The 24,274-nt window shown below is 48.4% G+C and overlaps 1 protein-coding gene across 7 annotated transcripts in view; it reads right to left on the bottom strand.

Moving 5' to 3' along the window:
* The window catches only part of HIP1 (huntingtin interacting protein 1), a 170,163-nt gene that overhangs the window by 24,552 nt on the left and 121,337 nt on the right, over positions 1–24,274 (bottom strand). For all 7 annotated transcript variants that reach the window (XM_014609869.3, XM_014609864.3, XM_059717345.1 and 4 more), the window contains 6 exons: positions 23,099–23,175; positions 22,467–22,528; positions 5,362–5,502; positions 4,816–4,873; positions 3,403–3,478; positions 1,020–1,154 (listed from right to left, as the gene is read on the bottom strand). In XM_014609869.3, coding sequence (XP_014465355.1) covers positions 1,020–1,154; positions 3,403–3,478; positions 4,816–4,873; positions 5,362–5,502; positions 22,467–22,528; positions 23,099–23,175 — 549 coding nt within the window. The remainder of the gene's footprint in view (positions 1–1,019; positions 1,155–3,402; positions 3,479–4,815; positions 4,874–5,361; positions 5,503–22,466; positions 22,529–23,098; positions 23,176–24,274) is intronic.

Below are 24,274 nucleotides of genomic sequence, written 5' to 3'. Positions count from 1 at the left end.
AGACTGATCCAACACATTGTGACTACAGAGCATTGGAGCAGACTCAATTAACTGCGCCTGCTGGAGCATGGTAATTACCGTGCTCCAGCCAGCCTCCATCTCTCATGTATCAGCGTGCCCATGCTTCAAAATGGTGGTGGGGGTGCTTTCACTAAAGCTCGTTCAACAAGCTTTAAATAAAGTATCTACGCCACCATTTTGAAGTGCAGGAATGCTGATACATGAGATTCTCTGGGTGCTTTAATTAGAGTGGTTCTCAGAGCCGCTCTAATTAAAGCGAACCCCCCCATACACACCCCCAGAACACATGTAAAAATATTCTACGCTCACTTTGCATTGTCGTATGACTCCATAGGATGCAGAGACAAAACATTTAGCTATGTTAACCCTCTGTGTTCTAATCCAAAATGGCAGTTTTAATGTAGAAATGACATTAAAGGTATATGGCCTTTTGCCCTGAAAGGACTTCAAATGCTTAACTAACAGTACCAGTCACTCTATTAACTAGAGACATAGGAACTACTTCCCCTGCCACAGAAATGGAGCTACCTCTGCAGTGGAAGTAAGCAGTTATTTAAAAGTATGAGAGAAAATAAAGTGTATCAACTGAATCTGTATGTCAGGAGAAATGTCCAGAGGCAAAACATACTTTGGCAAGCATGCCAGAATTAATACCCTGACTGTAAAGAGAAGTGCCAAGAGATAGTTAATGAACTGTAATGGAGTTCTGGCTCAAGACCAACCTTGTGGGGACTGGCAGCACTAGCACCACACCCTTTAGCAATGTGGCTTTTCCATATGTGTCTTGTATCCAAGTACGGGGGCCTTGAGAACATCATGAAATCTGATGTGATCAAAGCCTCTAGAAGATGACTCAAGACAAATGCAGCCCTAGAGCCATCACTGGGCATGCAAAGCCTGCACACGTTTCTTTCCACATCTGAAAATCTTGTCAGGCAGAGGCAGAGTGAATCCCAGGCTCCCATGGCAGATTCTTAAGCCAGCACCTGGATGCGCACCTGTTGTGAAGCTGTGTCCATTTCTACCAGATCAGTGATGGGCTCACTATCTGGTGACGAAGTCTCTGCTGGGATGACCACCACAGGGCTGATATGTTCTGACAGTGCTGAGGCCCGTAGGAAGTTGGGAGGATTCTGTGGGAGGCAGAAAAACAGAACGGATGAAAAGAGCTCAATAACTGAGACTCAACAGGCCAAACACCCACCCCTACCATCATCCCCAGGCAGCTCCAATGGGGTCACAGCATCACTCAGAGGAAGTTCTGTGGCTGGGGTTGCTTTCAGAACTCAGATTCTGGCTATTAAGGGAATATTATACATCTTTAATTCAACTTAGCACTTCCTGGGAACTCTGACAGGGAGCACTGGTATCCTCAGGAAGCTAAGGTCAACATGGAGTTTGAGTTGTTTTACTGGGTCCCTCCCACAAAGCTGAGGCCAAATAACTATGTTTAGATTTAAGGAAGCAATTTTACTAAAATAACTGTGCAGAATTCTCCTCCTGCCTTTCAGTGGCATTTCAGGGGAAAGGATTTCTGGGAAGCAAATATTTGTCTGGAAGGTTTGGAACTCAAGATGAAGAAACATCTTTTTAATGCAAGGGTAAGCAAAATTGGTTCATTACAGACCAAACTGATTGTGGTCTCAAAGCCAAAGAAAGCAAAATGAGCTACATAGTAACAGATTACAGCAAAAGCTTTGTTATCCGGCACCCATGGGGAATGGGGGGGGGGGTGCCAAATAACCAAATATGCCGGTTATCTGTGAGGTCTGAACATGTGTCTTTGTGTGCTGCTATGTCCTGGGCCGTGGGGGCTTGGCAGCACAGGCTGCTTTGCCCTGGGCCGTGGGGGCTCGGCAAAACCGGAAGTGCCATGGTGGGCACTTCTGGTTTCTTTTTTGCCGCGTTGACTGGCATGCCGGTTAGTAGAGCATGCTGGTTTGTTAGGTGCCAGATAACGCGGCTTTTACTGTACATCAGTTTCAACATTTTTTCCTGTTCTGATCATCCCAGGGTTTATCAGTATCCTAGGGAAGACATTCTTTCACAACAGCCTTTGAATCTGTTCCCATGAGCACCATGTTTGGTTCTGAATTATGACAGCAACACACCTTGACAAAATGCAGACTGTGGGTGGATTCCCATAGGAGAGGTGTCAGAACAGCCCAGCTCTTGAGAGCACTCAGGGTGACGTTCCTTTTACACTCCAAGAATATTTTAAATATAGCCTTCATTTTTACAACTGCAAGGCTCTACCCATAATTAGTCATGGGTGTAAATACCAGCACTTCAGTGTCTAATGAGCAGAAAGTGGGATGCGAGAAAGCTAGTATTTGTGCTCCTTAATAACTTCTGTACAACTGATGCATCTTTAAGAACGTTTGTGCACTTATAGAGGTGCTCATTCACATTCTAATTAAACATGTTTGTGCTGTAATTAGATGCTTGAGCGTTACCTCACTGTTGTATGTATTAAGCCCCAGCACGTTTCAAAACGGCCACAGGTGTTTTATCTAAACCTCATTGAATGAGCTTCAGGTAAAGCATCCCATGGCTATTTTGAAACATGCAGGGGCTTAATACATGTGATGGTGAGCCATTTTAATTAGGAGTGGCTGTCCTGGAACCGCTCTAATTAAAACGCACCCCCCTTCATCCCAAGCATGTGTATAGGCAGCCTTTAGGTCCTTAGCCTTTAGGTCCCCCAGCAACCTAAAAGGGGGATCAACAGCAAATAGGCAGAGCTCTTTTCTCCCCAGCACTACCTGGGGTGACGAGGAACAATGGTCATAAGTTGATGGAGAATAGGTTTAGGTTGGAGATCAGAAGGCAATATTTTACAGTTAGGGTGGCCAAAATCTGGAACCAACTTCCCAGGGAAGTGGTCCTCGCTCTTACCTTGGGCATATTCAAGAGGAGGTTGGATGATCACCTGTCTGGGATCTTGTGAACCCAGCATTCATTCCTGCCTGTGGCAGGGGGTCAGGCTAGATGATCTGTTCAGGTCCCTCCTGACCCTAGCTACTATGAAACTATGAAACCTTCCTCCATGTTGTGCCTCGCAAAACTGCACAGTAAATCAAACTCTACAGCCCCTCTTCAAACCAGTGGTAAGGGGCTCTGAAAAGCCTGCCTCCTCTGGAATTGTGTAAATATGGCGTTACAGACTTAGCTGAAGGTAACCAGCCTGGAACACTGTTTTAAATGACTTGCCCACAAACACACAGATCAGTTACAGGACTGGGAAGAGAATCCAGGAGTCCTGACTCCCAGTGCCCTGTTCTAGGCACCAAACACCACTGCTTAGGTATACCAATGATTACTGCAAGCACTTCCCTTAACCTGTACCTAAGCACAAGACAGAATCTGTTCAAGTCTCACCTCTGGAAGCTGTGGAATCTGGATCAGCCGTTTAAAGTATTGCAAGTTGCTGGAGCGATAGAACAAATCTTTGAGCCTGCAAGGGAATAGGGCAGTGGCTGTTTAGATTCTCTAGGCTCTGGCTATGGAATGCGTTGGCTCTTCTCTACTTCCAGTCTTCACCCCCAGACTCAAGGTCATTCTGTTGGTATCAGATAGAGGGAGGGAAAGGCAGCCACTGGCTTCAAATACACTGCTGCCATTTTCCCATCAAATCCAGTGTAGGTAGATGGACAGTGCCTTGAGGAACCCAGCCTCCTGGATTTCTGTCTCAAGATAAGCAGTGAGCACATTGAAAACTCAGTCCAGGAGGCTGCTGTTCCTCTTTGCCACCCCCTCCACTACCTCCTCCCTCCATAAATCAAGAGAGACAGAGCTGGCCACAAGCTCAAAGCTGGCCACAAGCTCCAGTGGAGACTAAGAACTAGAAAGAATAATCAGCTAAACCAGAGAAGAACCAGAAGTCAGATTTGCCTCCCTTGAGTTTCCTGCTTTCCTCATCTTGGATGACTACATGCTCCTATGAATGTTACCCCAGTGTCCCTTCAGTGCACCACAGCTGCACTACTCTCCTGGCTGGAGAAAATGGGGAGGGGAGCAAGCCAGAGCCTTTCAGGATAGAAAGCACTGCTCAGTCCACACTTTTCAAAAACAGGAGAGATTGATGCACTAGAAACACATTTCTAATGAGCACATTACCACTGCTTCTAGGTGCCATCAGCCCAGTGAAACATCTCTCTCAGTAGTTCTTCACCACACAACTGGAATGTCATACTTAGTTTCCATTTTTTTAACACAGAAAGGGCTCAAACTGCAAGACACATTCATGGGAGCAGGACTGGGCCCTTAGCAACAGCTATAATAGACTTTCATTTCAGTGTAAATTGCATGTTCCAGTTAAACCGCAATTAAATGGTTTCATGGTTTAAATCATCAGCTGTCATTTCACATAAAATGCCAACTGTGGCTGAATGCTGCTTTAGATTTAAGGGGCTTTAGATTTAATGCAGCAGTTACATGATAATTCAATATCAGTGGATTATCCAAACAGACTGGGTATGCCAGAGAGGACAGCTCAGTTCCCAGAAAACCATTTTTAGTGGGAGCACAGGAACTGGGACTTTGTTAATTTCTAAGCTACAGATTGTACATTTCAGACACCCACCTAAGTCAGCATCCACAAAACTCTGCTCAGCTGCTGAGACTGATTTAAAAATAGGTCCGAATGGCCCACTAAGTTATCCAATGGGTTATGAATGTAGGCCTCCCAATTGACAAGAAATAGTCTTTTTGATCTGAAGTCAGCATGCAAAGCATTACTATCAAAACCTGGTGGTAGCCAGGGGCAGGCACTCATCCGTTCGGGGCACTTACTTTCTGAACTGTTCCAGGAAACGGTCCCTGTGTCCTTGTAGTGTATCAGCTGGGAGACCTGTGCATGAAGAGATGCAGATAAGAATTGTGAATGAGCAGGAATTGTGAACACTGACAAAGACAATAGATCACAAAAGGAAAGTGTACTCTTGGGAGGAGAGCCATTTTTACAGGTTATTACTCTAGTCTCAGCCTCTCCCAGCAGGAGGTGCTGAAGCATGGGAGGAGAAGGAGCTCCTAGCTAAAAGGGCTGTGGGGTATGAAGTAGAAGCACAGCATGGGGCAGCTCATTCATAGCAAGGAAGAGGTCCTTTGTTCATCCTCACTCAGGGAGCTGGCAATGACCAGGCTGCCTAAATCAAAGAAGGCCACAGGCAATGCATCCTGAGGCTATACTGCTGCATCTTCACTGTTATTGGCCACAACCTAGCTAGACTAACACTGGTATGCCTCCACAAGCTATGTAAGAGCTGCTCAAGCTCATCACGGCAATAAAATGGCGACTGCTGGTAAGTGTCAGAGCAGGGAGGTGTGGTATGTACTTACAGGAGTGCAGCTTGAAGAGAAGCTTGACAGTGTAGTCATAGAGATGACTGCAGTCTAATATGACCTGTATCAGTGGGGCCAAGCGGCACTGACCAGCAGCAGTGACAGACACGGAGCGAGACATGTCCAAGGAGTTGAATACTAATGTGAGAGAAATACAGAAAGCATTTAGGGTTTGTGCTATGCAATGCATTGAAAAAAACAGTCAGTCGCAGTGAGGGCCCATCACAAGTTATCATTAAAATCCCATATGATATTCTGCACAGCAATTCATCATAGTACATTTCAATGGCCAGTCACAGGACATTTTGTGTATTTGAGTTCCTTATCTTCCCCCCTTCTCAGTGCCTATGTAAGACTCTCTTCTCAGATCAAAAAACTTGTGGGAGAGGAAAAAAAAGAAATATATATATAGAGAGATCTCTCGATCTCTCGATCTCTCTATTTAATCACTTCTAGTTCAAGCTAGAAGGCAAGAAGTGAATGGGGAACTGACCATTCCACTGTCTCCCACTGGCATAGGGTTATCCAGGAATCTGCTTTGGGGGATTGCATGAAAATGTCTTTATTGGTGAACATTGTACATGCGCCACAGTCAGACCAATCTGGTAACCATATGACAGGTCTAAAGCTACTTTTGATGTCTACAGATTTGGGACATCAAACAGATGCGTAAGAGGTCTACATAGGGAACAGGTCTCATGTGTGCGTTTGTGTGTGTGTACACATCACTGCAATAAAACTGCAGAGAGATTTCCTGCTTCATAGTTTCATAGTAGCTAGGGTCAGGAGGGACCTGAACAGATCATCTAGCCTGACCCCCTGCCACAGGCAGGAATGAATGCTGGGTTCACAAGACCCCAGACAGGTGATCATCCAACCTCCTCTTGAATTTGCCCAAGGTAGGGGTGAGGACCACTTCCCTGAGAAGTTGGTTCCAGATTTTGGCCACCTTAACTGTAAAATATTGCCTTCTGATCTCTAACCTAAACCTATTCTCCATCAGCTTATGACCATTGTTCCTTGTCACCCCAGGTAGTGCTGGGGAGAAAAGAGCTCTGCCTATTTGCTGTTGATCTCCCCTGATGAGCTTATAGGCAGTCACCAGGTCCCCCCTCAGCCTCCTCTTGCTGAGGCTGAACAGGTTCAGGTCCCTCAGTCTCTCCTCATAGGGCCTGTCCTGCTGCCCTCTCACCAAGCGGGTGGCCCTCCTCTGAACCTTCTCCAAGCTGGCCACATCCCTTTCGAAGTGCAGTGCCCAGTACTGGACGCAGTACTCCAACTGCGGCCTGACCAAAGTCGCATACAGGGGGAGTATCACTTCTCTGGACCGGCTTGAGATGCACCTTTGGATGCATGACAAGGTCTGGCTGGGCTTGCTGGCTGTGGTCTGGCATTGGCGGCTCATGTTAATTTTGGAGTCAATAATGACTCCAAGATCCCTTTCTGCCTCTGTGCTTTCAAAAAGGGAACTCCCCAGCCTGTATGTGTGCTGTGGATTCCTTCTCCCAAGGTGCAGCACCCTGCATTTGTCTACGTTGAACCCCATCCTATTCTCGTCTGCCCACTGTTGTAGTCTGTCTAAATCTAGTTGCAGCCTCTCTCTCCCTTCAAGTGTGTCCACTTCACCCCACATCTTAGTGTCATCAGCAAATTTGGACAGTGTGCTTTCCACCCCCTTGTCCAAGTGGTTGATGAAGATGTTAAACAGTGCGGACCTGAGGACCGAGCCCTGGGGTACCCCACTGCTCACATCTCGCCAGGTTGAGTACAACCTGTCCACCACTACTCTCTGGGTGCGCCCCATCAGCCAATTTTTTACCCATCCAACTGTGCAGGCATCAATGCCGCAGTCGCTTAATTTATTGATGAGGATGAGGTGAGAGACAGTGTCAAAGGCCTTCTTAAAGTCTAGAAAGACTACGCCGCCCACAGTGACACCATCATCCAAGGATTTAGTTACTTTGTCGTAAAAGGCAATCAGGTTGGTCTGGCAGGACCTGCCTTTGATGAACCCATGCTGATGGTCCCTGAGCATGATCTCCCCTGCCGGCCCCCCACAGATGTGCTCCTTGATGATTCTCTCCAAGATCTTCCTGAGCACCAAGGTGAGGCTTACAGGCCTATAGTTACTTGGGGCCTTCTTCCCCCCCTTCTTAAAAATAGGGACCACATTAGCCAGTTTCCAATCCCCCAGCACCTGGCCAGATTACCATGAATGCTCATACAGCCAGGTCAAGGGCTCCGCAATGACCCCTGCCAGCTCCCTCAACACCCTTGGGTGGAGGGCATCTGGACGTGCAGATTTAAAAATGTCTAGCCCTTCCAGAAGATCCCTAACTACATCTGCACTGACTGAAGTCTTGATAGAGCTATCCCCAAGATTGTCCCTACCTGTGGCATGTGGGATATCCCAGTCCCTGTTCAAGAAAACAGAGGCAAAGAAACTGTTATTCCTTAACTGCTGAAAATTTGTAAATTGATGAGAGATGGGCATATCCATGAGTGCGGCCAGCATGGCTGACCAAGAGTGGGTCAGGTTGGGTGGCAGGGTTTCCTGGGGATCTGGAAGTGGTTTAGGTGTAACAGGCTAGAATAGACTCCCCAGAACCAGGGTCCCGGTTGGAAGCCTGGGAAGGTGTTGCAGTGGTGTGGGAGGACAATAGGGTCACCAATATTAAACATACTGGACTTGGCTAGGATATCTGCAGGGATACACACCTGCCTCTAACAGAGCAAAGGACTACCAGGCTTGAGAAGCCCTTGCTCTTTAGTGGATGCTCCATGCAATCCAAGCCAGGGACTAAGCCATAAGGCCCATGATATCTCTAACCTTTTCTGGCAGCCTAATAAGTGATCCTTTCATTAGCGAGTCTCCTGGGATCAAGCAGGTGCTAGAGCCTGAAAGGCCTCAGCTGCATCACTGTCAGTCCTTGCCTCTGGCACTTATCAACACATCTAACATGCTACCAAATACATATCTTTAAGATGTCTGAAGTTCTGCAGCACTCAGTTATCTTATTGCATGGGACATTTATTCACTTCCAGACAATATAGTCCTTATTGAGACGGCAGATAAGGATGTGAGAACAGATTCCAGTCCAGATTAGCAGCACATCCAACAGAATTAAGATTTGCACTGTGTGAATCCTCTTGTCATGTGAGAGGAACTGAAATTGCACAGCCGAGTCATCTGCAAATCTATCAAAATATCAGACACGTACCTCAGGGCTGAAGGCTGCTTCTGTGGTCACAGGGGAAAGAAATCAATAGGACCGCAATGGCAGTTGGCCTCAGGTAAATATTCCTCAGCAAAGTCACAGTTGAGGAAAGAAACTGTCTGATGTCTTGTCTCTCTCCTTCCCTACCAGAATTATGGTTGAAAGGGACATATCTATTCCTGTCTGGTTTTCAAATTAGCCCTTCCTAGCTGCCATTTATCAAGATAAGTTTCAGCTCAGAGGGGATCTGCCTCAGCATTTCAGGTCTTCCTGTTTGCACCAGCTGCAAATGCAACCACTAACCATACCAGATACATTAGCTGTAGACCCTACAGGAGTGGTTTCAGCCCTCTCTCTCCACAGACTGGATCATGGGGGCAGGGTATCACAGTCTTAACAGAAGAGCTCTTCCTTTGACTTAACAACTGTGGGCTGGTTCTGTCCTGCCAACCAACTGGATGCAGCCCACGGCTACCCCCACATCACTTCACATGGGGCCGTGAACCATCCGTTCCAACTGGGGCAGCCCATGCCGTGCTGCTGCTGGCCTGGGCCTCGACCAGCATGCAGCTTCTGGCAGAGCTGTTTGCAGTGTGGCTGCAGCCAGATGGTTGCTGCTTTGCTTCCCTCACCTCCAGCTGGATAGACACAGGTCCAGAAAAGGAGTGTTGACTGTTTCTAAAAGTGACAGCAAGAAACCAGAGGTGCGTCTTCCAGTGCTTTCTCTAGCTGTTCCTCTCTCATGATGTTGGATGCTTCTTTATGCATTGAGTAGATGAAGACCTCATGGCTGCAGATATTTTGGAGCCTATCCACTTCCTCCCACAGCTCCTTTACCTGATGGCTAAGAGAATCCACCAGGAGGCACCTCTCATCCCCCACCTGGCTGGTCCTGGCACTGTAAAACTAGGCCAGAACCCAAATGGAAGCCTCAGTGGTCAGGGGCCATGCCTGAACACAGTGTGCACAGGTACAGGAAGAGGAAGGCCTGGCAGTGGCAGAGGCAGAGGCCTGGCATTGCAATGTTTCTAGCTGTCCTGTTGATTTTCCTGCTAGCTCCTTCTTCCTCTTCTGCTGCTATATCAGGGGTGGCCAACTGCTGGCTCCGGAGTTCAAACTTATGAGTTTAAACTGAATAATGTGCTTGCTACGAGTAGTTGTGTCACGCACCATGACATAATGGCTATGGAAGCTGGTCACCGCGTGTTTGTGCAAAGATTCAAGGAGACGCATATTATCTTCTGAAGAGCTGCATGTGGCTCTGGAGCCATGGGTTGGCCACCCCTATGCTATCTATCTTAAAGAAAAAATGTCCCTCTTTCTCTTACCTGCTTCCATTCAGCAAGTTTATAGAGAAAGGAAGTGGCTGGGCAAACTTCTCAGTGAACTCCCTACTTGAACTCCCCCGTTAGCTGGTCTGAATGCCGGTCCTGTGCCACTAGCTCTTCTGTTGATGTGATCATTTGGGATCAAAAGGAATTCTACCCCATTTTACCCCATGGTCTGACTGGCATGGATTTGAGTGAGGTTTCATTCTTCTGTACACGGAGGGAGGCGTATGGCCCTCTTCTTTGGATATCTTAAATGTATCTGAACACATATTCCTGCCCTTACAGCAGCAGGACACTGACAGTAACTTTGTCCTTGAGCTTCACCTGTGGCAGGTTAGGGTGTTTTTGATATTTTAGGCATAGTTTCATAGTTAGTTTCATAGTTTCTAGGGTTGGAAGGGACCTGAACAGATCATCAAGTCCGACCCCCTGCCCTGGGCAGGAACGAGTGCTGGGATCATAATACCCCAGCCAGATATCTATCCAACCTCCTCTTGAAGACCCACAAGGTAGGGGAGAGCCCCACCTCCCTTTGGAGCCCATTCCAGAGCCCGGCAGCCCTAACCATAAAGTAATGCCTCCTGATATCAAGCCTGTACCTGCTCTCAATCCATTTGTGGCAGATATTCCTTACTATCCCAGGTGGTGCCTGGGGGAACAGAGTCTCATCTATTTTCCGCAGGTACCCCCTGGTGAGTTTATAGACGGCCACCAGGTCCCCTCTCAGCCTTGTCTTGTGGAGGCTGAACAGGTTCAGGTCCCGTAGCCTCTCCTCGTAGGGTTTGCCCTGCTCTCCCTGAATCATGCAAGTGGTCCTCCTTTGGATCCTCTCAATGCTGGCCACATCCCTCTTGAAGTGTGGCGCCCAGAACTGGATGCAGTACTCCAACTGCAGTCTGACCAGCGCCGCATAGAGGGGGAGGATCACCTCCTTGGCTCTGCTCGTGATGCACCTGTGGATGCATGACAAGGTGCAGCATTCATAGGTTCATAGATGCTAGGGTCAGAAGGGACCTCAATAGATCATCGAGTCTGACCCACTGCATAGGCAGGAAAGAGTGCTGGGTCTAGATGACCCTAGCTAGATGCCTATCTAACCTTCTCTTAAAGACCCCCAGGGTAGGGGAGAGCACCACCTCCCTTGGGAGCCCGTTCCAGACCTTGGCCACTCGAACTGTGAAGAAGTTCTTCCTAATGTCCAATCTAAATCTGCTCTCTGCTAGCTTGTGGCCATTATTTCTTGTAACCCCCGGGGGCGCCTTGGTGAATAAAGCCTCACCAATTCTCTTCTGTGCCCCCGTGATGAACTTATAGGCAGCCACAAGGTCGCCTCTCAACCTTCTCTTGCGGAGGCTGAAGAGGTCCAGGTGCCCCAGTCTCTCCTCATAGGGCTTGGTCTGCATGCCCTTAACCATACGAGTGGCCCTTCTCTGGACCCTCTCCAGGTTATCCACATCTCTCTTGAAGTGAGGTGCCCAAAACTGCACGCAGTATTCCAACTGCGGTCTGACCAGTGCCCGATAGAGGGGAAGTATCACCTTGGATCTGTTCGACATGCATCTGCTGATGCACGATAAAGTGCCATTAGCTTTTCTGATGGCTTCGTCACACTGCCAACTCATGTTCATCTTGGAGTCCACTAGGACTCCGAGATCCCTTTCTGCTTCCGTGCCACCAAGCAGGTCATTTCCTAGGCAGTAGGTATGCTGGACATTTTTCCTCCCTAGGAAAAATGCACTTTGCATTTCTCCTTGTTGAATTGCATTCTGTTGTTTTCTGCCCATATGTCCAACCTGTCCAGGTCTGCTTGTAGTTGTTCCCTGCCCTCCGGCGTGTCCACTTCTCCCCACAGTTTTGTGTCTTCAAGTTGTGCAAAAGGGTTTTAAAGAATAGATTAGACCAGTAGTACCCAATCTTTTCAATCCACAGGCCAGATAAGCAGTGCCAGGTTAGTCTGTGGGCTGGAGTCAATCCATTCGTGGACCCACATGGCTCAGCTGGGGCCCAATCCAACCATGTGGACTGACAGGGCCCAATCCAGCTGCACAGGACTGGCAGGGCCCAGGCCCTATCTGGCTGGAAGAGGCTTGGAAATTTGGTGGCAGAGTAGTGGCAGTGTTAATTGTCACTACTCTCCCAATGCTAAATTTCCAAATCCATGGGGCTGGATGGCATGGCTCTGAGGGCCAAATCTGGTCTGTGAGCCAGAGGCTGAGCCCCTTGGTTTTGACAAACACTTGTCTAAGATGGTTTAGATAGGAATGATACTGTCTTGAGCATGGGGATGAACTAGATGGTTCAATCCTACTTTCCTATGATTTCCTATGATTTGCACATTGGCTGCATTGTCAACTATTGCTTTGAAGTTTTGAGAAATAAGGTCTTAGTGTAATGACCTCAACAGGATAAAGGAGATGATTCAAAGGATATTTTCCTTAAGAGCTGTTAAGGAAGGAAGCTTGCCTGCATGGGAAAGTCATGCCCCATGTGATACAAAAGTTCCACTCTGTGTTTAGTGGGAAGCATCTTGGCCACAGGATTCCAACATTGTTTAGTGCTGATACTTTCTCAGCCTTGCTTGTGGGCATAATGGCCACACTCTAGTTTCTGTGGCAATTTAAAAAAAACTTGCAAGTATACAAGGAAATCCTGCATCTAGCCTTCAACAGAAACAGTTGGGGTGAACTGTCCTGAAACCAAACAAACGGTTTCACTATGGTGATCTGACATCCTAGTTCTCCTTTTTGAAACTGGTTTTACAAGGGAGTAGCTGGGGAAAGCTGGATTTTTCTTTGCAGGAAAACAGGATTTGCTGGAGCAGACTAAACCAATGCTCTTTTATTCTAGTGTCCTGCCTGCAGCTGTGGACACGAGCTGGTACTTGAAAGAAGCCCAGTTCTTTCATTCCATACTTTAGCACTCAGACAATGCTGTGAGCTGTATGAAGACTGAAATGAATTTTCTGTCCCATTATAGCAGGTGACCGTGACCAAGGATAAATATCCCTTCTCATGTATATCCCAGTAAGTATAAGAGCAGATGCTGCTTATCTGCAGAATCAAGTAATGAAGCCAACCCCAAAATAACAGCTCTTTCCCTCCAAGCTAAAGCCCAGGCCTGCTCAGTTTTCAGACCACCTGGTAAAGCCAGTGCCTGTACCTGGGAGGGTTGCTGTGTATGGGAACAGGGTCCTGCACACTTCCCTATCAGTGCCCTTTTTGTTATAGACAAAGTCCAGGTCCCCACCCCCACACTGCTTTCTCCAGTGCTGCCTGTCTATTGAGCCATAAAGCTCCATGCATGCAGAGAAAGCCTGTTGTCTCATCCTTCCCTGCTGGGATCCTCAAGAACCTAGTATTTACTTTCCCTTCCATCCCACCCCTATTACTCTGCTGCATTGCCTCCCACCTTTGCTTAGAGCCATTCTCCAAGGGTTAGAAAGTCACCGTTTAAGGCAAGGTTGGGCAATTATTTTGGGCAGAGGGCTGCTTACTGAGTTTTGGCAAGCCATTGAGGGCCGCATGATAGGCAGCCAGGGGTAGATAAATATTAATTTTCTAAAATTTTTAGGGGCCCCGTGGGTCAGATAGAATGGCCTGGCAGGCTGCATCTGGCCCCTGGGCCACATTTTGCCCACCCTGGTTTAAGGGCTTGAGGCTAAAAAACCCCCCCTGCTGGCTGTGTGTGTAGGATTCCCAGCCCTCAGGCAAGGAGCACTGAGATAGCTTTTCCTTCCCAAGAGGATCAACCACCTCCATCCTCTCCTTCCCCCAGGGCCTGTGTGTCAGTGCCTGCTCCTCCCATGAGGTCCCAAGGCTAGTTGGTCAATACAAGATACATAGATATCACTCTCATGATGTTAAAACAGAAACTTGAGCCTAGCAAGAAATCCCTCCTTAGACCTCAGGAAATGGAGGGCTTAGTGTTACAAGTCGCACAAGGAAACCCCCCAAGAGAGTGTCAGAGCTCAGGGTGAGCACAAATTCTGCTAGAAGTGCTTTCTCCCTTTTATCTCAGACCTGTCTGACAGTCAGAAGGGAGGTGCTTCTTGTTTCCCTGTATGGTAGTGTAATACACCCTTTGAGAGCCAGCTAGTTAGTTTGGGGGTCATTATACCATTCTCAGTAGGTCACCAGAGAGAATTGTCACCTTCTTCTGGGGCATGCTCATTTCCCAGGAGTTCACCTCTAAATCCATGTGTTTAAGGCCAGATCCATCTCCTAACCAAAGCTAATGCTAATGCTTAGTGAAATCCAAGTTAGCCTGCACTAGACTGAGGCTGTTACCCTGAAACATGTTATTCATAGAGCATGTATAGGAGAGGCAGAGGCAGCTTTTATGTGCGCAAAAACATCATGAAGCTGGTTCCTACTCCACGGTAGGGACCGCTACACAAACACTTCTACCTCAGAACCAAAAGAAGGCCAGGTGGTCTTCTTGATGATCCCCAGAGGAAGAAACAGCTGATGCATTCCACCTCCGTGGGAGCTGCATGACACTGCTCGGAAGTGGACCTTGGGAAGCACAACCCCAAGCTATGCAGCAACAGCAGGGAGCAACAACAATCTGAAAGGCTCCAAGGTCATGTCTGTAAGCCTACTGTCCCTTCAAGCACACTGAACTGCTCAGGACAGGCTATGTTCTAAACTAGAAGTAGCTCAGAAGTGTTTGTACAGGGCTTTGTGTGGGCTAATCAGCACTGCTGAGAGATGGTACAAGGTAGCTTGTCCCTATGCTAATTAGCATGGACTCAGCTACACTGCTTCCAGTTTGTGAGCCAGTATGTCCAGAACAATGCAATGTTCTTGAGGACACCACCACAAGGCTCACTCACTTTCCTCACATGACTAATGTTTCTTTCCCAAAACAGCTGCAGGAAATCTGCAAAACTGGATGAGGGTGATGCATACACAAGCCATCTGTTTTCTCCCCTTTGCAGCCCTGTGGCATGTTCTTGTGCTGCCTACTGATCTTCCTTCTGTGTGTACTTCAGCTCACATCATATCTGCAGCTGTACTCCATATGTGGCATCAAATAGCATCTGTGTCTCCAAAACTCCTAACAGATGTTCTTTTTAAGGTTCTAATCCATGTTCCCAACAACTGCGCCTCCTGCTATGCCCAATATGCATCACAGGGTGCGTGATTTTGGAATCAGAGATTAGATCCCAATTGTGCCTTACTTGCCAATTCAGGGGGAGTCTGGGATCATGATCCTGGGCTTCCCCTGCATCAGCAAGTTAAAACCTAAGTACAGAGCACCAAAACCCAGTTGTTACTGGGGACCATACCAGGATTAGGAACCAGCCCCTGTTCAGACTCTGGCACCAGCTGACAATCAGTTGTTTTCCAAAACCTAACTTTTACAGTTTTTTAATGGTTTTTACAGGTCCTGGGGCATAGAACTGTGGGATTGTGGTGTTGCAGCCTGATCTCAGCATCCTTATGCCAGGGATGAGTAAAAACCACATGTACCACCCAGCTGGATTCATAGATTCATAGATGTTAGGGTCGGAAGGGACCTCAATAGATCATCAAGTCCGACCCCCTGCATAGGCAGGAAAGAGTGCTGGGTCTAGATGACCGCGGCTAGATACTCATCTAACCTCCTCTTGAAGACCCCCAGGGTAGGGGAGAGCACCACCTCCCTTGGGAGCCCGTTCCAGACCCTGGCCACTCGAACTGTGAAGAAGTTCTTCCTAATGTCCAATCTAAATCTGCTCTCTGCTAGCTTGTGGCCATTATTTCTTGTAACCCCCGGGGGCGCCTTGGTGAATAAATACTCACCAATTCCCTTCTGTGCCCCCGTGATGAACTTACAGGCAGCCACAAGGTCGCCTCTCAACCTTCTCTTGCGGAGGCTGAAAAGATCCAGTTTCTCTAGTCTCTCCTCGTAGGGCTTGGTCTGCAGGCCCTTGACCATACGAGTTGCCCTTCTCTGGACCCTCTCCAGGTTATCCGCATCCTTCTTGAAGTGCGGCGCCCAGAATTGCACGCAGTACTCCAACTGTGGTCTGACCAGCGCCCGATAGAGGGGAAGTATCACCTCCTTGGACCTATTCATCATGCATCTGCTGATGCATGATAAAGTGCCATTGGCTTTTCTGATGGCTTCGTCACACTGCCGGCTCATGTTCATCTTGGAGTCCACTAGGACTCCAAGATCCCTTTCCACCTCTGTGCCACCCAGCAGGTCATCCCCTAGGCTGTAGGTGTGCTGGACATTTTTCCTCCCTAGGTGCAGCACTTTGCATTTCTCCTTGTTGAACTGCATCCTGTTGTTTTCTGCCCACTTGTCCAACCTGTCCAGGTCTGCCTGCAGCTGTTCCCTGCCCTCCGGCGTGTCCACTTCTCCCTATAGCTTTGTGTCATCTGCAAACTTGGACAGAGTACATTTGACTCCCTCGTCCAAGTCACTGATGAAGACATTAAAGAGTATTGGTCCAAGGACCGAGCCCTGCGGGACCCCACTGCCCACACCCTTCCAGGTCGAGACCGACCCATCCACCACGACTCTCTGGGTGCGACCCTCTAGCCAATTCGCCACCCACCGGACTGTGCAGTCATCCACGTCACAGCCTCTTAACTTGTTCACCAGTATGGGGTAGGATACCGTAGCGAAGGCCTTTCTGAAGTCTAAGTATACGACATCCACCCCTCCTCCTGTGTCCAGGCGTTTCGTAACCTGGTCATAGAAAGAGACTAGATTGGTCAGGCACGATCTGCCCGCCACAAACCCGTGCTGGTTTCCCCTCAGCATAATTTGTCCTGCCTGGCTCTCACAAATGTGAGCCTTGATAATTTTTTCAAAGACTTTACCAAGGATGGAGGTGAGACTGACCAGCCTATAGTTGCCCGGGTCCTCCTTCCTCCCCTTTTTGAAAATGGGGACCATGTTAGCCCTTTTCCAGTCCTCCGGGACTTGGCCCGTGCGCCACGAGCGTTCGAATATTCCCGCCAGTGGCTCTGCAATGATGTTGGCCAGTGCCTTCAGCACCCTCGGATGGAGCTCATCCGGGCCTGCCGATTTAAAGGCATCCAGTTCTTCCAAATGACTCTGCACCACCTCAGGATCTACGCATGGAAGTCTGGCGCCTTGCTGCTGCCTCTCTACAACCCCAGTGAGACACTTGTCGTGCCCCTCACTTAGGAACACTGAGGCAAAGAACTCGTTGAGGAGTTCAGCCTTGTCCCCCCTGTCTGTCACCAATTGTTTCTGCTCATTTAGCAGTGGTCCTATTCCTCCCTGGGCCTTCCTTTTACTCCCAATATATCTAAAAAACAATTTCTTGTTGTCTTTTACTTGGGTTGCCATCCTCAGCTCCATGGTAGCCTTGGCTCAGCTCCATGGTAGCTTTGGCATTGTGATTGTGACAGCCTTGTATGCAGAGCTGTAAACTCCTTGCTTGCTGCTCAGTTCTATTCATACCCTGGTATGGGGTTCCCATGATTGGGCTCCTGCAGTCTGATCCCATGATCTACGTGCACTGGAACCTGTAAAAGCAGGTCCTCTGATCCAGGGACTGGTTCTGTCAGGGACTGTGTCCCAGACCCTTGGCCACATGCTGGACTGGGCCTCATCCTAATGTTGGGATCTGCCATGGGTCAGCACCAACTGGCCACATATTCAGTTTAAGGCATGATGAAAAATGAGCCACAAATCTATTACACATAATGTGCAGAATTACTTTGTGGCTCATTTACTGTATTATTATGCCTTAAATTGACTTGCACATGTGGCCAGGTTACTATGTAAGGTGTGATTAGCCTGTTGATTGTGTCTTAAATGTAATGCATATCAGGGGCTCAAGGAGGAGCATTATATCTTTCCCTGGGGACCAAGTCATACAAATGCACCTCTCATGCCTGCTCTTACCTTACCTAATGCTGAACACCACAGGGTAATCAGAACTTCAGCCATGCTCAGGCTTCAGGAACTAGAGGCATTTATACATATACCTTTTTGTCCTGCAATGAGCTGGGATCCAGCAGGTTGGAGCAGACTAGATTAATTAAGTCTGCTCCACATGCGAGCTGACATGCACTGCGCCGTACCACGTGCAGTTGTATAATTGGCAAAATGAGCATCAGTGTGCAGATAATGGCAGCGGTGCACTTTTGAACTAAAACACTTTCAATGAGTTTTAGTTCAAAAGCATGCTGCCACCATTTTCTCAGCACTGACGTGCATTTCACTGCTTATACAACTGCATGAGCCACAGCACCATGTGCTTTTAAAAGCATCCGGCACTGAGGCACAAGCGTGTGTACAAATGCCTTAGGAACCTATTTTAAATTCTGCCAACCTGCCCTTCCCTTCAGAGCATAGAAGGTAATGAACTGACATCCTCCATAATTATGAGGGACGTTGAAAGGCATTTTAACAGTAAATCAAAAGCTAAAGTACACTAATGAGATGTAAATGGGTATAACTGATATTATTCCTACTTAATTCACTTGGTTAATACAGGGTAATTATTTGGGCCCAAAGGCCACATAGTGAGTTTTGATATGTTGTTGTGGGCTGGGTCAGCATGCTTCTACCCCCGCAGCAGTGTTCAGCCATGGGATGGGTGTGATCCACTTCCTGCATGCCCCTTGGGAATGGCAGGGGGAGGTGGGCGTATGGGTGTGTGTGGAAGGTGGGGCTGCCTGAGAGCCAGCCAGGGGCGAGGGGAGGGAGGGGGCAATGGACAGTGTGTGCAGCAGAGCTCGCTTGGACCGTGGCTATCCCAGCAGCACTCTGCATGGAGCCGAGCCCCACCCAGGGCAGCCCGTGCCATGCTCTCACCCACAGCTGCTGGCCCCAGCCCCAGCATTGCCATGGGCCCCTGTCAGCATGCAACTTCTGGTGGAGCTATTCCCAGTGTGGCTGCAGCCAGCTGGGTGCTGCTCTGCTCCCCTCACTTCCAGGAGCCACCAGGCTGAAGCTTCCCCGCCTTCCCACCCAGAGGGATGCAGAAGGGGCAGGAGCGGGAGGAGGAATTGCTGCTGAGGGTAAGGGGAGCAGAGCAGCACATGGCCGGCTGCAGTCACACTGAGAACAGCCCCACCCTCTGCTACATCTGGAAGCTGCACACGCTAGCTGGGGCCCGGGCTGGTGGGGATGTTCTTCTCTTATCACCTCCAGCTGCAGCTGCTGGTCCTGCTCCTGCCCCTGCTATGCTGCTCCGGACAGGCAGGAGGGAAGCTTCAGCTGGGTGGCTCCTGCCCCAGCAGGTGGGACTTTGACTCCAGCTCCTAGCAGATTTCCATCTGCTCACAGGTGGCTGGCTGATCATCACACCAGGTGGACAGAGCAGGTGGAAGGCAGTTAGGAACTGGTGTTGGAGTTCCATGTGCTGGGGCAGGAACCACCTGGCTGAAACTCCCCTCTCCCCACTCTGCTCAGAGTGGCACAGAAGGGGTAGGAGGAGGAGCTGCCAATGGAAGAGAGGGGAGCAGAATAGCCTCTCCTGGCCAGCGCACACAGCTGTGGGGCTCTTCCTTGTGCAGCTGCAGCCAGCCATGTGCTGCTCTGTTCCTCTCATCTCCAACAGTGGCTCCTCCTCCTGCTCCTGCCCCTGCTGCTATGCTCTGGGCAGGTGACTGGGGGGACGCTTCAGTTGAGCGGTTCCCACTGGAGGTAAGGAAGCAAAGCAGCACTTGGCTAGCTGCAGACATGACAGCCCTGCCAGAAGCTGTGCGCTGGCCAGGGCCTGGGCTGGAAGGAGCGTGGCGTGGGCTGCCACGGCCGGAGCAGGTTGGGATCAGCCCCATGTAGAGTGCTGTGAGTACAGCTGTGGGCTGGATCCAGTCAGTTGGTGGGACGGATTTGGCCCACAGGCTGTATTTTGCCCACCCCTGGGCTAACAGCTAAAAGCTGAAATTCAACATCACTAAAAAGCTACCAGCTGTAGTATGCATGGAGGAGTGTCAGAGATACAATGCATGGATGCAGAGACATTGTAGGGAGGATACATAGAACCCAGAACACTTAGAGACACAACTGCATTTGTACTGCTGCACTGTAGACAGCAGTCAGGGAATCATGGATGTGGGGGAAAGGAAAGGAGCATAAAGCTAAAAGTCTAGGGCTGATGGTCAGGAAATTTAGGTCTTCTCTTATCTCTGCCAGAAACTTGCCTTGTGACCTTGGTCAAGTCCCTGAACAGCCCCATGTCCCTCATTCTACCATCTTGTACACTGGGAGGCTCAGTTCATTAGTATTTGCCCAATCTGCATGGCAGGACATGTGATTTTGGGATTAAGGCACAATTGGGATCTAGTCCCTACTTGCCAGTGCAGGGGGAGCCTTGGATTATGATCCCAGGCTTTCCCTGCATCAGCAAGTTAAAACCCTAGTGTGGGGGACCAAAACCCAGTTGGTACCAGGGACCATACTTGGAGAGTCTCAGACGGAAGAGGCTGTTCAGTTCAGTGAGATTCCATTGACTGCACATATTAGACAGGCATTGTCACCCTTTTTAGAAGCAAGGTACACCTCAACACACTCAAGGTACCCCTCAGAAAATGCAAGGTTCTTAGCTTTCACTCTTTTTTTTTTACTATAGAAAAGTAATAGAGCAATTACTTTGTTTCAAAGAACTCAGAAAGCCCACAACAGGTCAGAATGTTTTAACACTATGGATTCCTATTTTAAATTTCTGGATTTATCTTTTCAATCATGTTTGCAAACCTAAGAGTACTAACATTGCGTAGCACTCAGCGGCACTCTTGAAAGGATATCAAGGCACCCCAGAGTGCCATGACTCCCTGGCTAAGAATCACTGGTCTATGGGGAAACAACCTCCTCCAGCACCTGCAACAGGATCACTTGCTGTTGGGGGCTTGATCCTTGGACCCATCTGTTTTTGTTGTCCATTCTTAGTTTGTTCCACAGCATGATCACATTGTCATTGTCTTCTATCAGGACACAAAGTTGCTGACAGTACTGAGATATGGCAGGATTTATGAACTGCTCCTGCTAGCTCTCATCATAGCAACCTGAGCCGTGCACCTCCAAGAATCTGCATTACCCAAGCTGTATCAAACCACAACTCCCATAAGGGACAAAAGCATCATCTCTGTTATACCATAGCCTCTGGGAAACTGACAAACAGGCATAACTATCTGTTCTGTTCAGTAACTGTGCTGTGAACCACTAACAGACATGACCAGGTCACTTCAGCTATATCCCAGCCCAGATTCTGGCAACCAGCAGTCTGGGGAGCTGGCTGCATTACCTCCACTATATTTCAGCATATGTGCAGCTGCTCACTGGAAGATACATCAGTGATACTGCACTAGAGTCTGCTTTCAGGGCCATGACTACATTCAATAAAACATGTAGTAGCACAGCATTTCAGGCCCTTCAGCACTGAGACATGGCTGCATTATCTCTGCTGTACACTAGCCCAGTTTCTCTAGCTTTTAGCACAGAGGTGACTGTACTATTCTGACTAATCAAGCACATCCCCTGGGAGCCCTCTGTGCTAGGAACCAACCATATTACCTCTCTTACATTAAATCAAACCTTCCAGGAACCTCCATGCAGTGACAAATTGCTTTACCTCTGCTGCAAGGTCATTACATGCCTCATCTATGTATATAGCAACAGTGCCCAAGGCCCTATACAGCACATCAAAAAGGTAATTGCTCTGGTGCTGCTTTAATGTGCCCCAAAACAGAATCCTATGGCTCTGCACAGAGTCATATTACAGCTGAGCACCTGAGCCCACGATCATACAGACAGGCTCATTATTTTCTCTCTCACTCAGTTTCAACCTGTAGGAGCATGCATCACAGAACCAGCTGCATTCCCTCTACCACAGCAAACTTTGAAGTGCAGCAGTACCTCTCTAATACATCTGGAAAAAGAAGAGTGTTAGTAAAAGCCATAAAGAACCCTAACACCCAGAGGTAACAAGAGAAAGGAAGAAATCAAACCCCAGGAGGTTGACAGAGTGACAGACTTGGAGACAGGGGAAAAAAAACATGAAGGACACAGAGAGGAAGTGTAGAGTGATATGAGGTAGAAGAGGCTTCCTGCAGACTTAACATGGATGCAGGAGAGCTGCTGGAGGGAAGGTGGAAAGGCTGGGTTTAAGGTAGAATGGAAACAGCCAGGCACAGGTCCTCTTATAGGAAATAATTTCAGCTAATAATAACTCTGGTGGAGCACATGGAAAACAGATGAGCCTATATGCTTTCAGTCAACTTCTCTCTTGTAGCCTGAAACTTAGTAGGAGATGCATACAGACTTAAGGATACACACATATGCACCCCCTGCCAGAGATACACACAGATACAGATGTCTCCCCAAAAGGTCATCCCACACCTCTCCCAATGAGTGCACATACACACACACACAGCCCTTTAAACTGGGACACCAAATTTACACACCTTTAAATTGGAACATCAAGTCTGAGGTCACTCCCATACATAGATGCTTGTCTTCATTTTGCTACCAGAGCTTCTCTCAGAAGGGCAGACCACAAGTTTGCTTGTGTTTTTTTTTAATGTATGTCAACAACACAGAACAAGCTGCTAGTTAATTGAAGTAGGAGTCTTACCTGTCTGGAACAGGTTCAGCTCACACTCCAAATAATCAAACATCTCCACTGTCAACTGGAAACTAGAAACAACAGAACAAGAGCATTAAAAAAGAAGCCTCCCCATCCATAAAAAGCCCTGTGTGTATGGAGAGGGGGGCGGAGGGAGGATAGTCCACCTAGCGGCTCCCACCCACAAAGGCGCCGTAGGGGATTCAATCTCATCATTACTGTAGAATACCACAGTACTGTTTTATAAAGGATGCTCAAGAGGGACATCTTAGCACCAGTCAGTGGGCACACATGGTAGCATAGTTCTCAAATGCAGCCTGTCAGGGTGCACATTTCAAGGCTCAGTTACAGACAGCCCTGTCTATGAAGTTCACCGTGACTTAACAAGGCATGATCATTCCTAGTCACAAAACTGTGGCCAGGAAGCAAAGAGAACCCAACCAAGACATCAAGGCTTTTATCACAGGCCAGCTGCTTTGTCTAGGACTCTCCCACGGAAGCAAGAACAAGGAAATGGCAGGCTGGCACAGACTGTATTCGGTTGGTCATGGAGACCTTTCAAGGCACCCCCTGAACTTGGGTTCTTTGAACGGGCTGAAATTGTTCCCCATAGTACCCCAATTCACATATGCCGGACTTACAAGTTATTGACATCTTTTTCTCCTGCCTCGTCGAGCTGCCGGTCAGACATCTGGAGATTGCCAGGGAACCTAGGGTTCTACACAGGAGGAAAAAGAAGGGAGAGTCAGCAAAAGGGCCTCTGGGGGAACACTACTGCTCTGGGTTTGAACTTAGTGGAGACCAAGCAGGCAACTCTGATGATAACTGAGGGTAATGGCTTCCAGTATGAGCATCATCAGTCTCCCCTTTTCCCACATGTGAAAGGCAACAGCCTCTGACACCCAAAGGAAGGGGTTCAGATCAGTTTCCCTCTTTTTTTGAGTGGAGGCATGGTACAGAACTGGCTTCCAAAACTTGGGGATGTAAGGAAGGGGACTGTATTTCACTTGCTGTGTTTTGCTCAGGTTTGCACAGAACAACTTCCTCCCCTTAGAGGAAGACTCATCAGCCAGTATTTCTTCCTTAGCTTTTACAAGTTACTCCACTGGGTCCATCAAGAGTGCCAAAGAGTCATATTAAATGCAGGGCGATAGATACTACTACATTATACAAACATGTGCATTATAGGGTTCAAGTGAACTAGACAGCAACCTAAGGCCACTAGGTTTCCGCTTATCCAAGTATCTTGGGTCAGCAGTATTCAAAACCTAGCACATTGCACAGCACACCAAACGGCCATCCCTAGGTTATTCAGCAAAGTCCAACTTTACGTAGCAGTGCTGCTCTGAACTAGAAAGGACTATATGGGAGAACTCTGCCCTGACAAAGCTCAGGGCTCCACTTGAGGGCAACTCCTTCTCACTCCTCCCTGCCCCACAACAGTATTTGTTCACTGCTGACTGCTCACACTCCTTCATCAGGCTGTACAGGTTGCTCCTGCTTCTGCAGAGCCTCTGTGGCCTGATGGAAGTGAGGGACTCCCAAGAAAGAGATCTCCATAGCTAGGGAAGTTAAATTCAGCACAGACGCATCCTTCTCTAAAGTGTGTCTGAATAGACTGGTGACTCCTGACACTTGCTGTTGTCTCCAGGAGAGGCCTGAAGCCTTAGAGACCAGTAGGTAAGCTGCCAAACTAGTGAGCAGTGATTCTCAACTGGGATACTGCAAGATGTTTTAAAGAGTATTGTGAAGTGTGAGGAGGAAAGCAGATAACTGCAGGCTCCGGCTCATCACTGCCTGTCTGTTCCCCCACTCCT

This window comes from Alligator mississippiensis, chromosome 14 (genome assembly GCF_030867095.1).
Source record: "Alligator mississippiensis isolate rAllMis1 chromosome 14, rAllMis1, whole genome shotgun sequence".
Classification (NCBI taxonomy): domain Eukaryota; kingdom Metazoa; phylum Chordata; order Crocodylia; family Alligatoridae; genus Alligator; species Alligator mississippiensis.
The sequence above is the reverse complement of the archived record's forward strand: the minus strand, read 5'-3'. Positions and strand labels throughout refer to the sequence as shown.